This window comes from Spermophilus citellus, assembly GCF_964194105.1.
Source record: "Spermophilus citellus genome assembly, chromosome: 16".
In the NCBI taxonomy this organism is placed as follows: domain Eukaryota; kingdom Metazoa; phylum Chordata; class Mammalia; order Rodentia; family Sciuridae; genus Spermophilus; species Spermophilus citellus.
In genome coordinates, this window is record NC_138196.1 from 85,491,743 (window position 1) to 85,509,147 (window position 17,405).

A 17,405-nucleotide genomic window follows, 5' to 3' on the forward strand; every position below is an offset into this window, starting at 1 on the left:
GCTATAGCCTCTGAGCCCCGCACTTGCGGAGCACCTTGCTGGGGGAACTGCCTCCTGTCCACAGGCTTCCTCTGTGCTACCTCCCAGGGAACTTAAAACCCTCCATTCACAAGGCATGTTACTCACATGTGCGCACTCTTTACATACAGCACTCAAGTGCGTGTGTAGACAGAGACATGCATGCTCCTGCAGGCAGATGGCCTCTTGTGTGCTCACTATCACAGAACCTGGGCTCGCACAGCTAATGTGCGTCTCTACCCTTGCTCCAATGAGTCAGAATGACTGCCCAGCTTTCACATAAATAGGAAAAGGATGAGTTGTTATTGCTTGGAAATAGATGCTGAATCCCAGGATTTCTTAAATAGTTAAAGGCTATCACCAATTTGAATTCACAAATATAAATTAAAATTTTCACTGTATACTATGTATTTATGATACACTTGGAGAAGGAGTGGTCACACAACCTATAAGATAAATAAAATTGTGCTGAGGAATAACAATAAGCAAGTTCTACGTGTGCTGCTGAATCAAGGGTATGAACAAGTTAATATGAATTTCATGGTGGGTTAACATAAGTTGTTAATATAGTAACTTTCTGAAATGATTTTTAAATTACTCAACAAATTACCATGCATTTTTATCTGTTTATTTTTTATTGAATAAAATGTCTCTGATTACGCAAAAATTAATGGGATGCCTTTATAGATGTTATTCTACAATTTTTATTTTTTTTCTTTACTAAAAGAAAAAAAATCCTCATTTAATGTTAAAATTACACAGAGAGCAGTAATTTCTCTCCTCTTATTAAGCACCAAAAAAACAAGATGTACAGTAAAATTGTTTTATCACTGAAAAAGTACAGAAAAAGTAAATTCCCATTTATGTTTTACAGTTCTGTTGAGGTAGTGGTGCTTGGGGAACCAGCCAGCGTCGTCCACCCCGGCCTCTGTTCCCTTCTAAAGCATCTTTCCTTCTGCCCTTTGTTTTCCAGTGGTGTTCGGGCAGTTTGCCTACTTCCAGACAGCGCTGAACGACTTGGCAGAACTATTTGATGGAACCCACCCCCAGGCCAGACTTCTCAGTTCACTCTCAGGCTCTCATTCAGGTCAGACGCTTTTACAATCCCATGAGACATCTGTGGTAACTGATTTTAAATTTGTCTATTTCTTTGTTTTGATGAATGAGAAATTTAATGATTGAATTTGCAGGTGTGTTTAGCAAAGTCTTGTTTTAGGTGTAAGCTTTCAGAAATGTCTTATCCTATTTAAAAAACACCCACCTTTATGTTCTGTAGTAAGATCACGGAACATGTAATATGTCCACATAAGAGGCAAATATCAGAAACTTAATGGGTGCTAAGTTGTGTCATGTATTTGTTTTCTGCTTCATAATCCTCTACCTGGAGTCAAGAGCTCTTCACAGTTTGTTCTAAATCATTTAAAACCTGAACTTGTGCCCAGGCAGAGAATATCCATAGATTCCAGTGTCCGTGGAGGGTTCCTGAAACCAGTCCCCTTCAACACCGAGGGTCGGCACAATTCTTCAGGATTAATTTATCACAGTCTATTTACCACACCCCTTACCAATGAGCCAGCCCCTTTATTTTCACTTCTGCTGTCTTTTCAGCATGTACTTGTTAAAATTGCTTAATCAGTTTCCAAGTAAAGGATGTATACACAGTCTGGAAACTACTAAGGTTAAGATTTAGTTATTTCCAGTTTTTCACTATTTCTTTTTTATCTTTACACTTTTAAATTTGTTCTAACTAGTTATACATGACAGTAGAATGCATTTTGACATGGCATACATAAATGGAGTATGACATCTCATTCTTCTGGTTGAACATGATGTAGAATTACACTGGTTATATAATCATGTATGCACACAGGTAATAATGTGTGATTCATTCTACTATCCTCCCCATCCCCATATACCCTCCTCTCCCTTCACTCCCCTCCGTCTGATCCAAAGTCCTTCTGTTCTTCCCTAGCTCCCATGGAATTATGAATCAGCATCCACATTTCAGATACAACATTCACTTCTAAGGGATTCTTAGGGATTGGCTTATTTCACTTAGTGTGACATTCTCCATCTCCATCCATTTACCACCAAATGCCATAACTTCATTCTTCTTTAAGGCTAATATTTAATTGTGTATATATGCCACATTTTCTCTATCCATTCGTCTGCTGAAGGGCACCTAGGTTGGTTTCATAGTATTGTGAATTGAGGTGCTATAAACATTGATGTGGCTGTGTCACTGTTGTATGCTGGTTTTAAGTCCTTTGGTTATAAACCAAGAAGTGGAATAACTGGGCCAAACGGTGGTTCCATTCCCAGTTTTCTGAGGAATCTCCATACCATTTTTCCATAGTGGTTGCACCAATTTGCAGTCCTACCAGCAATGTATGGATGTACCTTTTCCCCCACATCATCGCCCACAGTTATCATGATTTATATTCTTGATAATTGCCATTCTGGCAGGAGGGAGATGAAATCTTAGAGTCGTTTTGATTTGCATTTCTCTAATTGCTAGAGATGTTGAACATTTTTGCATATATTTGTTCAGCATGTGTATTTCTTCTTCTGAGAATTGTCTGTTCAGTTCCTTAGCCCATTTATTGATTGGGTTATTTGTTTTTTGATGTTAAGTTTTTATATATCCTGGAGATTAATGCTCTGTCTGAAATGCATGTGGTAAGGACTTTCTCCCATTCTGTAGGCTCTCTTTACACGTTCTTGACTGCTTTATTTCTGTGAAGAAGTTTTTTAGTTTGATCCCATTTATTGATTATGGATTTTATTTCTTTTGCTTGAGGAGTCTTGTTAGTGAAGTTAGTTCCTAAATTGACATGGTAGAGATTAGGCCTATCTTTCCTTCTGTTAGGCAAAGGGTCTTTGGTCTAAAGGCTAGACCCTTGATCCACTTTGAGTTGAGTTTTGTGCAGGGTGAGAGATAGAGGTTTAATTTCATTCTGCTACATAGGGATTTCCAGTTTTCCCAGCACCATTTGTTGAGAGGCTGTCTTTTATACAATGTATGTTTATGGCACCTTTGTCTAGCATGAGTTAACTGTATTCAAGTGGGTTTGTCTCTGTGTCCTCTATTCTGTACCATTGGTCTACATGTCTGTCTTGGTGCCAATACCATGTCATTTTTGTTACTTTAGCTCTATGGTATAATAGGTGATCTGGTATTCTGATGCCTCCTGCTGTACTTTTCTCACTGAGGATTGTTTTGGTTATTCTAGGACTTTTATTTTTTTTAAATGAATTTCATGATTGCTTTTTCTATTTCTATGAAGAATGTCATTAGAATTTTAATATGAGTTGCATTAAATCTGTATAGTGCTTTTGGTAGTATGGCCGTTTTGACAATATTATTTCTGCCTATCCAAGAACAAGGGAGATCTTTCCATCTTCTGAAGTCTTCTTCTTTAGTGTTCTATAATTTCCATCATAGAAATCTTTCACCTCTTTTGTTAGATTAATTCCCAAATATTTTATTTTTTTGAGTCTATTGTCAATGGAGTAGTTTTTCCAATTTCTCTTTCAGTGGATTCATCACTGATGTAGAGGAATGCATTTGACTTATGGGTGTTAATTTTTTTACCCTGCTACTTTGCTGAATTGACAGATGCAGAAAAAGCATTTGACAAAACACAGAATCCTTTCATGCTCAAAAGAGTAGAAAAAAAATAGGGATAACAGAAACATATCTCAACATTATCAAAGCTACCTATGCTAAACCCAAGGCCAACATCATTCTAAATGGAGAAAAATTGAAAGCATTCCTGCTAAAAACTGGAACAATACAAGGATACCCCTTTCCACCACTTTCATTCAACATTATCCTTGAAACTCTAGCCAGAGCAATTAGATAGACAAAAGAAATTAAAGGGAAAACAATAAGAAAAGAAGAACTCAAACCATTACTATATGTTGATGACATGATTCTATATTTAGAAGATCCAAAAAATTCCACCTGAAAACTTCTAGAACTAATAAATGAATTCAGCAAAGTAGCAGGATATAAAATCAACACCTATAAATCACTATTTCTTAACCAAACAGCTATGACCATGTTTTGTTATTTTCTACCAACATCCTATTGTAGAACCTTTAAGAAAAGGCATTCAAAATCTTGATACATAGTAATAAATTCTCCTGGAAATTCTTGTAGCCACCCACTCCCAAGCTGTTCAGGATAGGATACAGGCCAGGCTCTCTCAAGAGGTTACAATTTTACTTCAGTAGGCTTTTCCTGAATGTGTTAATTTTTAAAATCAACTTTCAATTAAAAAAAATTTTTTTCATTTTAAGAAAATTTCTAGCCAGCAAGAATCAAATCAATGTAATCTGAGGTTATGATGCAGCCAGTAATTGTGTCTTACATGTTATCAGCCAGTAGCCCTATTCTGTTTTCTTCAGAAGAAAGCAAACATGAAACAATGATTGAATGCATTTTACTAGAATGTAGGAACAGAGTTTTAAAGTCTTGATATAAACAATATTTGGGTCTTAAACCCAAAATTAAAGTTTATTTTTTTAAAGTTCAAAAATTCATTGTGAAATTCCAAGTTAAAATGATCTCCGTGAATACTCCCATTCACCCAGGGCTGGGTGTTTTCTGGCCCCAGGAATGATTTCTGTCTTTATCTGTAGGTGAAACGCTGCCTTTGGCTACATCCAATCAAATCCTGCTTCGATTCAGCGCCAAGAGTGGGGCGGCCGCCCGGGGCTTCCACTTTGTTTATCAAGGTAAATGCACCCCCTGTCCCCCTCCTCTGCTCCTCTAACACTGCAGCTCCACCCTCTTCAGACAAGTCATGGAAGTATCCAAACCACACTTTTGTGATATTTAAGGAATTGAGGATATTTATATAAGATAAAATTATTTAATGAAAATATTAGTTGTTCTTTCAACACCTGAATTTTCTATTTCTACTCCAGATCATAATATCTCATTTATCTAGCACTCTACGGAGACAGATCTTTATCCTATGACCTTTGTGTAGCTCTGTGCTTCTCAAAATGTCTGCAAATATAATATTTTATCTGATTAAGTAAACCATTTCATTATAATTTATATCTTTGCAAGGACTTGAATGAAATACACTTAATCAGGTAATCCACTTGTTACTGGGAGAATTAACTTAAACAACAATTTAACAAAAAAAAACTTATGCATCTCCCACTTTACCTACCTAATTTTGGTTGGCCGTGCTTTATTCACTTTTAGCTCTTCTACATCATTTCTGTTTATTTTTAAATTTGGAACTCATTAAAAATAAACTTGGGATTACTTCATAGATTTGAAGGGTGAAGAATTTTACCTGAGTGTGGTTTACCTTTTTTGCACCTTCATTGAGTGAGCTTAAGAAACTGCCAGATGACCGCATGCACATTTGGGGATGAGAGCAGGGGCAACATGGGACTTGTCATGACCACAGTTGGGGGGTGGGAATCTGGAAGAGACCTTTCTTGTAGAGAAAAACTGTCCAAACATAAGGCGTGATCTTGATCCAGTTTTCCTCTAGGCTAGAGAGAACACTACCCACCCCTAAATATTCTCTTTCAGTTGGAAGGAAATAATTTTTTAGCAATGACACCTTTCCCTTAACAAAGACTTCAGAAAGCATCCTTGATATATTATGTTTTTCAAAAAAAATATGGAGGATAACAAGGTCGTATAATTTATATATCCTAGCTAATAATCTCACATTGCAAAAGCCATGCCATCAAAATATTTCACTAAAAAAGAAGCCTCAGTTTTCAGCAATAAGAATATTTAAAGAATAGTGGAAAGAAAGTGAGAATAATATTTGACAGATAAGTAGGAGGCAAACTACCTTGAATCTGGTTTAAGCAGCAGTTGATTGAGTCTCTATGCTATTGATTTAAATGTCACCACCTTGCTATAAGCTGTAGATCTTGTTAAATATGAACAATTAACTAGTATCTCTTAAGAATGGACTTTATTAGGAGAGAGACCAATTTAAAGAGCCTACCTCTTGCCACTCCTAATTTTCTTCAAATAAATTCTAAATTAATTTGCAAAAGTATATTCGCAAGCCAAAATTCATGTAATATATGTAAGGAAACTGAACCAATTGATCTAAGTATATTTTTCCTCCTGAAAAAATTCAAGTCATTGGCATTCTCTACATTCTCTGCCTTTCTAAGACACTTGCTTTGATTTTTTATAAAGATTAGAAAATTGTCATATATCAGATGAAATATCTTATGCAAATGACTGAACATCTTTATCTTCAAATGTTATCATCAGAAAACATATTTTGAAATCATGTTTCCTTGTTTAAAAGCATGCATGATTATTAAAAGAAAAGCAGAGAGTAAAGAAAAACAGACGGAATCGAGTTTCCTTGTTCTGAAGAATATAAATGGCTCTAATATCTTCAATATTTTATAAAGTCGCAATACACCCTTTTTTCTGGCTTTTAACCAGTGAGGTTATGCAAAAATCAGGGTCTTTTTTCATCAGAGCTAACTCCTTTGCAGATACAGGGAGAAGACAATGAATGCAATTTACAAATCACTCAACAGCAATGGGGAAATTTTCAATACCTATGAAAGGTAAATTGAACACTGGTTCTTGAAAGGTAGTTGTTGTGTTGAATGTTGAAGCCCCCAAATTACTTGAACTCTCTTGTGTGAAAGTTTCCTGAACAGTGCTTCCTATGTTAGTTACAGCTTCCTTCTTTTGTGAATTACTAAAGCTTAAAATTGCACAGTGACTTTATGACTCCTCTGGTGGCAGGTGATCTAGCTCTTATTCCCAGACAGCTCAACTATGAAGGACTGCTGGGGACAGGTGAGCAGGGTCACAGTGCAAGCTCGTCCTCCTGGGGCCGTTGGTGGCTCTCTGCTCCCAGCCCCTCCAGGTCCTCCTGACACTAATGTGGAGACTTCAGTAACCATGATGCTGCCGTCCCTCAAACCTGTGGAGAGAAAGAAAAGGACATGTACATAGGGCCGTTTTTTCACAAAGTGTCCTGATCATCCTAGGTATTTGTGGCTTTCATTCATTTGTTTTCCACAGTCCTTGAGAGTAGGGGCTTACATTTGGAAGCCTGAGGGCAGGAAGAGAGAGTTGGTACACACGGAAGGCCAAGAATCTACCATCTGCACAATGCAGCAGTTGGTTCTTCAGCATGGGTCCCCCCTGAGCTGGAGCCTGGGATGTGGTGGAAGTGCATGGCTGTTTGGGGCTATTCAGTGGGAACTCAGGGTCTGGCTACTCTCTGGGAGCAGAGCAGCATAGCTCACCATGATCATGAGCAAGAAGGACTAGTGGGCAGGGGCTGGGGCTGGGGCTCAAGCGGTAGCGCGCTCGCCTGGCATGCGTGCGGCCTGGGTTCGATCCTCAGGCACCACATACAAAGATGTTGTGTCCGCCAAAAACGAAAAGTTAAATATTAAATTCTCTCTCTCTCTCTAAAAAAAAAAAAAAAAAGGACTAGTGGGCAGCCAAGGTAGACGGGCTCAGTTGGCAGCCACGTCCCTGTGGGCTCAACACCCTTCCCTGCTGTGGCTAGTCTGACCCCAGCAGCCCAAGCACCATCCGCAGTGTCTGAGGCAGTGTGGTGGTCAACAAACTTGGGAAGCAGAGGCGTGGTGAGAGCTCGTCCTGCGGGGAATGGTCAGCACTCCCCCTAAAGTGTGAGTGTCTAGGAGGGCTGTGGTCCTGTCGTCTGACGTGGTGGCCGCAGCGTTATCCCTGCACATGCGAGCTTCCTGAGGACTCGGGTGGGCACTTCTTACTCTGGAAGGCCGGGCATGTCTAGTCTTGCACATTTCTTCTTAGATATAAGCAGGGTTTCCTTACCAGGTTCCTACCCCCCAGGAGTTCCTGGGGAGGGACTCCTGTCACCCCCTCTGCATTTCTGAGTCCCGTGACCCTTTCACTGCCAGGCAGAGAGAGGCTGGCAGAGCCGGGGACATGCTACTCAGTCGTGGGATCCTTGCAATTCCTCAACAAAGGCCAGTGTATTCTTAGGTCAGAGCAAAGGTAAAGAACTGCACATAGCATTACTTAGTAAGTCCTCTTCTAAAGTCTTAGAAGAGGCCTTTGATTCTGTTCTGTAAAGTCATCACTTTGCATTAGAAACATTTTGGTGACACCAAGTAGATGCCTCTCAGTACTGGAGTCCACACTGGAATGAGTGGATAGGCTAGTAGAGGCCAGCTAACCATGGCCACAACCCTCCTGCTTCTTGCTGACCACAAGGCAGGTGCCCATCGGGGCAGGGCAGGGAACACTGTTTACACCTTCTCCTCTGCCCTCTCTGTCTGGTGCCTGTGACTGCCTTTGATGCTCCTGAGTGCTCGCTACATGTGCACAGCCTGCTCTCCTGCCCTGTTCCAGCCTACAGTTCCGGGCTGCCTTCAGCCTCCTCAACAGAACTCATACCAGAATTATTAAACTAGAAGGATCTACTGTACGTTTCTCCTAGCTTCAGTCAACTGTAAGGTTCGTCGTCGATATCTTGGGTGAAAGGAAGCCATGTGTCACAACACCTCCCTGTTGGGAGCGGTTTAGAAGTGGCAGCTCGCCTTCAGTCTTTCCATGGCATGGGCGCGGGGTCACCAACCCTGACTAGTTTTCCCTACTGGCCACCCAGCAATGCCTGAACATCCTCCGCCCTGAACCACCTGCCCAGAAAAGCATCTCACTCCCAGACACGCCCACCCCTCCCTGGCCACACCCACAACTTCAACCTATTCCTGGCCACTCCCAGAACAGCTTCTTACTCCACATTTTTCCAGGTCTAACTCTCCTTTTAGACAACATGGAGGCTTAATTGGTTTCCCCCTTTAAGATATTCACATTTTATATTAAGAGCTTATTAAATGTACAGCTTTTACAAAGAAGTTTCAGCATAAATTTTATTTGTAATCTGGCAATAAATGTGTAAATTCCCCTGCTAGTAATGACCTGTCAAATCAGATGTCTCAGAGCCAGAGGGGAAGACGTTGGAAAGCAAAGAGAAGAGACAGATTTTAATATCCCAGGAGGTGGGAGAGAAGAAAGCTGCAAAACTGAGACTAGCAGGAGATGAAGAAGCAGGAGATGTTCTTCAGTCACTAAAGGAAATAGGAGAGTGCCTCAGGTGGACACTGCAGGCCAGTCCTACACGTGCCTCAGGTGGACACTGCAGGCCAGTCCTACACGTGCCTCAGGTGGACACTGCAGGCCAGTCCTACACGTGCCTCAGGTGGACACTGCAGGCCAGTCCTACACGTGCCTCAGGTGGACACTGCAGGCCAGTCCTACACGTGCCTCAGGTGGACACTGCAGGCCAGTCCTGCCTGCACTCAGGTTTGTTTTCTTGGGCATATCTCCTGCACCGCCCATGGCAGGAGTGCAGCAAGAGAGCGTCACGCACACATCTGTGGTTGTGTCCGTGGTGGTGACAGATGATTAACAGAGCCATCACCTGGTGCCCACTAAAGGCACACACCCGTTCCTGGTGCTTCCACTCTGGGCCCTGCAGCAGCACTGGTCCCAGGCCACCCAGCTGTCTGGCCTGCCACCTTGGTTCTCCAGCTTGACCTTGCTCTCTGCCCACTTTTCACTAAAGTGTCCCTAACTGGTAGAGGGAATCGCAGTGGGGGGCAGAGGCCGTGTGAAGGGCCAGGGAAGATGGGGCCCAAGGGCAGACCCAGAGGGCTGGGTGCAGAGAGTGCTAGGCTCTCCCCCAGACACACACACACGCAGGCTCATATCTCAGTTTTGTAGCTTTCCTCTCGCCCACCTCCTGGGATATTAAAATTCATCTCTTCTCTTTGCTTTCCAAATGTCTTCCTGAGAAACGTTCTCCAAAATTGCATTAGAAAGCAGGTATTACTCCTTAATTGTTGGTTTTCTTAAAATAAATAGCTATCACGTTCATGAAGACAGTTTTAACAGGGACTTGTACATCCAGGATGCTGGAGGCTGACTTCCCTGTTGGGGAACCTCCGGGTGTGGGCAGCCTGCATTACACTAGCAAGAGTCACCATACTTGAAGTCTCTGATTTAAGTAGCACCTTTACCATAGAATGCAATCTCTTTCCAAGTAATTGTGCACAAGCACCAAGATTCCCATTGGGAGATGCTTCTTCATTTGGTAAAAACATCCTTGAGATAACTATGGAAGTATCCTTTGGGTATATTTTCCCCCTTTATACCATTTCCAACTGTAACAAAATTCTTAAGCATAGAGCTCTGACAAATATAATTTTAAGCAGTCCTTTATTATGTTAGAATTTGATAGGTATTCTACGTTCCTCTATTAGTGAAATGTTTAATTCTGATATTCATTAATTTTTTCAACTACAGCAAATAGATGATATATAATTTCATCAACTTTCATTTCTGATAGAAAATATTTCAACATTGGATTGAAATGTAGTTCAGTCAGAATAATCTTTTGATTTCCATTTTTATAGAATAGCTTTCTTGCAGCAGTTACCAAAATGGTGTCTGCCATTGTTCAGACCCAATTAGGAGAGGGACGCCAGCGTGTTGAGGAAGAGCAGTCTGAAGACTGGGTCATTGTTAAGGAAAATGGGTACATGAACACACTCTCTCCAAGGGCGGCCCCACAGAATATGAAAATAGCCAGGACAAAGAAGAACAGGGTCCCGCAAGCAGCACACACTGTGGCTGACTGCGGAAGTCAGAGCGGAACACGCGAACTTCCAAGTGCACAACTGGCTCCAAGGCATTGGCTTGTTGTGACAGGTCCCTTTGCCAGTTGAAGTATCTTTCAAACTTTATCCCATGCTCCTTTGACAGGCAGGGAAATCTGTTGCAGATGGCGATTTCTGACATACAACCTAAGTAAATGTCTCACCCACATTGCATGGAGCCTCCCCCACCAATACCCACCATCTAAGGACACTGAGTCACACACCTGTCATCTCACAGATTTAGGGTTTTGCTTCCTGTGGCAATGAAAACCACACACATGGGAAATAGACAGTCTCAGCAAGAGAGCACTTGGGGGTTTGTGAATGATGCAGGCTAGTTGGAGGGGTTGGGAAGGACTGGTCATCCTGTGACTTCTCTCTGGACTTGCTGCTGCTGGGCACGGGACATTCATCTTACCTAGAAGGTAGAAGGGTCGGTGCAGCCTGGGACTGTTGAGCGCAGGGAGCTCCTGCTCATGCTGGACACACAGGGACTCTGGGGCCTCTTCGTGGCTTCCAATGGGGACTTCGTCTCAGTGCATGCAGCCGGCAGACGCCTGGGCTCCTTTCTCTTTGAGGAGGCCTGCTCTGAGACTGTTCCAGGGGCACAGGGCAGGGTTGCTGACGGCAGGCAGAACGTCTCCACCTCCCCAGCCAGGCCTCGTCATGCCCACTGTGAGTGAGAGATCTAAGACTGCCTCCTTGCTGGGCAGAATCTGCAGCCTTGGCCCTCTGGGACTGGCTCATCTCACTTTGCACAAGTCCTCGAGGGGCAGGAGATCCTTCCTTTGTAAGGTGGAGTAAAATTCCAGTGTACACACGTTTAGACCCCTTTCTTCACCCATTCTTCTGCAGACAGTTAGCTTCTTCCCCATCTTGTCTATACTGAGTAGCGCTGCGGTGAGCTTGCAGAGTTCTTCTGGAACCCTGGACTCAGTCCTCTCAGGTAAATATCCAGAGTCTGGCCTGCCGTATCATGTGGTCGTTCTATTTAGATTCCATTACTACATCGCAATGGTCATGTCATAAGGAGGCTATAAAGAGTGGCTTTCCCCACTAGATTTTAAGACTATGGAGGCTTGTTTTAGTCAACTTTTTCACTGCTGTGACTAAAAACCCTGATAAGAACAATTCAAGAAGAAGCTCAAGGTTTTGGTGGTCTTAGCCCACATGGCAGAAGAGGCGGGTGGAGGGAAGCAGCTCTCATGGTGATCAGGAAGGAGAGAGAGAGAGAGAGAAAGAGAGAGAGAGAGAGAAAGCTCCACTCGCCAAATACAAAATATAGACCCCAAAAGCCCGTCCCAATGCCCCACCTCCCCCAGCCACAGCCTCCCTGCCTTCAGCCACCCTCCAGTTAATCCCATGGGGATCGACTCACTGACCGGGTGGAGGTGCTCCTAACTCAATCACCTCTCCTCTGAACTTTCTTTCACTGTTTCACACATGAGCTTTGGGGGACCTCCAAACCCTAACAAGGCTGAATACAGTTTTTCATTGTGAAGTGATGAGGTCCTTGTTGGTGGTCAGTTACTTGCTTGATGTCACTCAGCCCTGTAAGGCACTATTCTTCTTATGTCCATTTCCTGCTCTGAGTGGGAAATCCAGGCGGTCCTTGGGTCACCTGAGCTTGGAGCGTGGGGTGGACCTGCTCCTGAGGTCACACCCACAGACGGGGTTGGAGGTGCTGACTTCGGTGTCTGCATCCCTCTCCCAGGCTCCAGTCTGCTGTCCAGATGAGGTTGTGGCCTGCTGATAAAGACTCAGACGGCTGTGTTCTGTTTGCCTGCAGCTGTCCCTCGCACCAGTGACACCCAGTGCAGCTCTGTCCCCGAGCCCAGATATGGGAGAAGAATCGGCTCTGAGTTCTCCGCAGGCTCCATTGTTCGATTTGAGTGTAACCCAGGTTACCTGCTGCAGGGCTCCACGGCCATCCGCTGCCAGTCTGTGCCCAATGCACTCGCTCAGTGGAATGACACGGTGCCCAGCTGTGTAGGTGAGTGTCCTCCACGGTGGGGTGACAGGTGCGGGCTGTGCCCACAGTCCCCAGTGCAGAGAGCTGCTGTCCAGGGTCACCGTCTGGTCCACACAGAGTGGCCGTCTCCTAATCTGCATGATGGGCAGGTTGTGTTTGAGGACTGCCTGAGCAGTAGCCACCCCTGAAGAGCTGCTGTCCTAAGACGCATCAGAGCACAAGGCCCGAGCACATTTCCTCTCTCCACTCTGTTAAGAGTGCCATCGACTCTGACGCCGCGGCCAAACCACATAATTTCATTTTGGGGTAAAAGCATGATGAGGTTGATTTGCTGTATTACTTGGCTAATGCTCTTTAATACATTTGTGCTGATGAATGTTTGAAAAGCAAGAGGTTAATGCAGCCTGAATGGCAATGGCATTGTTAGTTAGGTTTTATCTGCTTCATTTTGTGTAGAAAACTCTAGTGTAATCATAATTAGCACTTGAATTCATTTGCATTTTAAGCATCTCTTCTTCTCCTCGGACTTGCTCATAAATCCCGTTAGCATCATCTGGAGCCGCACGACTGTGTGGGAAGAGAGTGCTCTGCAGTGGTCTTTAAATTAAGTAGATGAATTATTCCAAATAGAATTCGCTTCAGAGATGCCGCTGGTAGGTGCAGCACCTTCTTAGAAACCCGAAGAGGTGTTTAGAGGTTCCAGGTCTGTAAGTTAGTAGCACAACAGGTGATCACCAGAGGTATGGCTGATTTAAAAGGGACTCAACTCTACCTTGGCTACAAATGCCATTTAGAGTACCACAGTCCATGGGAAGTTGCTGTCACTATCTGACCACACAGAAAAGAAAACCAAAGCCAAATTAATGGCCTCGCTGCATTTTACATTTATTCTGTGTGGCTCTGTCTCTCAGTTCCCTGCAGTGGCAATTTCACTCAACGGAGAGGGACGATTCTGTCCCCCGGCTACCCTGAGCCCTATGGTAACAACCTGAACTGTGTGTGGAAGATCAGCGTGACGGAGGGGTCCGGAATCCAGGTGTGTACTCCAGCCCAGAGCCACCGTGGACTCGGCCAGCAACCCTGGCCTTTTCTTCTTTTGCTCCTGTTTCCACCCCTTTCCTCGCCTCCCTCCCTCCTTCCCTCCCTCCCTCCCTCCTTCCTTCCCTCCCTCCCTCCCTCCTTCCTTCCCTCCCTCCTTTCTGCTTCCTTCCCTCCCTCCTTCCTTCCCTCACTCTCTCCCTCCCTCCTTCCTTCCCTCACTCTCTCCCTCCCTCCTTCCCTCCCCTCACTCTCTCCCTCCCTCCTTCCCTCCCTCCTTCCTTCCCTCCCTCCTTTCTGCTTCCTTCCCTCCCTCCCTCCTTCCCTCACTCTCTCCCTCCCTCCCTCCATCCCTCCCTCCCTCCCTCCCTCCTTCCTTCCCTCTCTCACACTCTCCCTCTTTCCCTCCTTCCCTCCCTCCTTCCTGCCCTCCCTCACTCCCTCCCTCACTCCCTCCTTCCTTCCCTTCCTCCTTCCCTCCCTCCTTCCTTTCCTCTCTCCCTCTCTCCCTCTTTCCCTCCTTCCCTCCCTCCTTCCCTCCCTCCTTCCCTCCCTCCTTCCTGCCCTCCCTCACTCCCTCCCTCACTCTCTCCTTCCTTCCCTTCCTCCTTCCCTCCCCCTTCCTTCCCTCTCTCCCTCCTTCCCTCCTTCCCTCCTTCCCTCCCTCCTTCCTGCCCTCCCTCACTCCCTCCCTCACTCCCTCCCTCACTCCCTCTTCCTTCCCTTCCTCCCTCCCTTCCTCCTTCCTTCCCTCCCTCCTTCCCTCCCTCCCTCACTCTCTCCTTCCCTCCCTCCCTCTCTCCTTCCCTCCCTCCCTCCTTCCCTCCTTCCTTCCCTCCTTCCTTCCTTCCCTCCCTCCCTCCCTCCTTCCCTCCTTCCTTCCCTCCTTCCTTCCTTCCCTCCCTCCCTCCTTCCCTCCCTCCTTCCCTCCTTCCTTCCCTCCTTCCTTCCTTCCCTCCCTCCCTCCTTCCCTCCTTCCCTCCCTCCCTCCTTCCCTCCTTCCTTCCCTCCATCCTTCCTTTACATTGGTCATCTTAAATAGCATACGGCATGATCTATTTCTCTTTTCTTAATATTTCTACACAATATTTTTATTTTGGGAGTTTTAGAATAAAAGTTGTCAAAAGTGTCATTCGTAGATATTTTTTAATGTCCTTTCATGAATTGTTTTCTTTATTTTGATATATGTATATCTTAATCTTGAAAAACTACTATCTGATTAGATTAATACTCAACCAAAACAGATATTAACTTGACATTGTGGTTTGCAGATTCAAGTGATCAGCTTTGCCACGGAGCAGAACTGGGACTCCCTTGAGATCCATGATGGTGGGGACATGACTGCGCCTCGGCTGGGGAGCTTCTCAGGTAGGAGGGCAGTTCCTGTCTTGGCTGGTGGGTCAGAATCTGAAGCCAAAGCACATAGCAGCGCACACTCTGTGGGAGTTTCCTGCTGGGCTCCTGCGTCTCTGTGTGCTTCTCGAGCCAGATACAACCTAGTGCACCCACTCACCGGCTCTGAGAAAAGGGATGTGAAATATAAACTCATTCACTTAACTGGTGGCTCAGCCTCTCAGAGGTGGCCTTCTGAGGCGGCCCATGGACAGCAGAAGCCAGTGAGCCTGTGAGTGGGCAGGGAGAGTTGGCACCAGTTCTGAACTGTCACCTAAGGTCCTCTGCCTGGGGAGTGCCTCTGCACCTAGGCCTCGCTGAGCCTTGTTCTTCTCGCCTCTGGGGCCAGATCTGGGTGCGGCCAGCTGCAGTGCGGCCCTCTGGCTTTCCCCGGCACCTCCTGTGCACAGGTGCCTCATGCTGCTGGGTGCACCTTCCATGGTACCCAGGTGGGCTTCCTGCCCATGGTCCCTGAGAGGCCTCAACCTGGGTCAGCTTTGCTCTGTCCTGGCAGCTCATCCTGCCTCCTGGCCCCTGAGCTCCTCCCTATGTGGCCTTCCCCATCATAGCAGAGGTGGCCAAGGCTGACGTCTTCCTGGTCACAGCCCTCATCACGATGGCCAGCCCCTACAGAGCGCTGGTGTGCTGGCCCCTGCTCACACGCCTCCAGACCTTGGAGATAGCACACAGAGCAAAGTTCTGTTGCTTTCCTCCTTTTACAAATGAGGGACAAAGATTTAAACATAGAATTGTCCAAGATGACAAGTCATAATTCCCTGAGCCACACCCGTCTGCTCCTGTGAAGGACCATGAGATGTGTCCCCTGTAGCCACCACTTCCCTGCCCCACCCTGAGAAGGAGGGCTGTTTGTGGAGTGCATTCCTCCATGCTCTTTGCCTACTGGAAGGTGGAGCCTGGAGAGGCCCGGCCCTTCACAGTGTCCTCTTGGGTTTAGTCCTGTCACTTTAAGTAATTCGGGGACCCTGTCTCTGGCAATCTGCAAATGAGAGCATGTAGGTGTTAGGCAGTGAAGTGCCTCACGGCATTGCCGTTCTCCCCTGTGTGGTGGCTGTCCTTATGCCCTCTGCACCCTGTGGAGCTGTCTCTGCAAATGGCCTGTCGGGATTCAAGGAGATAAGGTCTCTGGCGTTAACTGTAGCAACATAACTTAAAATCTAGAAGTAGGAGCCAAAATTTGATCTGATTCTATTAGATCCTGGGCTTAAGCAGCAGTACAGTAGACTTCCAGCTTTGTAGGAGGGCAAAAGTAACATTGTTTCAAGATTTAGGGGAAACAATTAACAGATTAGTGATATGGCTTTGCCAATGGGTGGGACATAATGGGTGGGACACTCCCTGAAACTAGGACCAGTGGCTTTGAGCTTGTGGTTCCACTACCCTCAAACTTGCCTTTGTTCTTCTCACTTTTCTATGTTGTTCACTTGTTTTCTAGACATTTAAGCTTCTTGAGAAAATCTGTCGATCTTTCTTCATCACACACCATTCCTAGCTCCTTTCGTACTCAGTTGGTAAAACATGTTTACAGGGTATGTGTTCTGCCACTTTTTTATCTGCAGATTACATCTCACCGTTCACACCTATTCCTCTGTATTAACCGATGTGTAACGGCCTCCTACGAAGCCGTCTCTTGAATAGCTCCTGGACTCAACTTTGGAAATGAGACGCTCCATTTCCTCATTTGTACTTGGAGTCAGCCAAGTTTTCAAATGAAAGCATTTACTATGGAACTCAGTTTCCACCTGATATTCTCAGGCAGGAACGTGTCACTGAACACACCCTAAATGCACATGAGCCAGCCAAGAGCCAGAGAAGGCAATAATGAGGCCGCTGTGTGACTGAGCAAAGTTAGCAGGAAAGTGACTCAGAGCAATGGAGACCTGAAAGCGTTTCCTAGCACATATGCCAAGGAGTCGCACACCGAAAAGCAACGCCTCTTTTCATTCCTGTTTTTGAAATTAGCGAAGAGAAATTTTCTTTAAAATTTTAGATGTGAACACCACTGTAATTCAGTCCTGATACCCTTTCCTGGAGTTACGGTTAGCTTGCAGGGACTGCTCAGGTGGAAGGCACTGTTTTCCACAAACCACACAGAGACCAAGCTCCAGAGCCCCCAGGCCAGCGGTGCTGGCCTCGGCTCAGGGGCATCCACCCGACACCTCTCTGACTCAGAAACCTTGTGCTGCTCCTTAGGATTGCCGTTCTACTAAAAGGGCACAAATCAGGATCAGCCAAGTAGACCTAGAGGGTGACAGCAGGAGGGGCCCAAGCTCAAAGCTTCCAAGTC

The 17,405-nt window shown here is 45.3% G+C and overlaps 1 protein-coding gene across 1 annotated transcript in view; it reads left to right on the forward strand.

The window, feature by feature from the left end:
• The window catches only part of CSMD1 (CUB and Sushi multiple domains 1), a gene marked incomplete at both ends in the record, with an annotated part of 1,655,719 nt that overhangs the window by 1,454,399 nt on the left and 183,915 nt on the right, over window positions 1–17,405 (forward strand). The window contains 5 exons of the mRNA XM_081269879.1: window positions 992–1,105; window positions 4,666–4,761; window positions 12,488–12,691; window positions 13,582–13,706; window positions 14,980–15,076. Coding sequence (XP_081126005.1) covers window positions 992–1,105; window positions 4,666–4,761; window positions 12,488–12,691; window positions 13,582–13,706; window positions 14,980–15,076 — 636 coding nt within the window. The remainder of the gene's footprint in view (window positions 1–991; window positions 1,106–4,665; window positions 4,762–12,487; window positions 12,692–13,581; window positions 13,707–14,979; window positions 15,077–17,405) is intronic.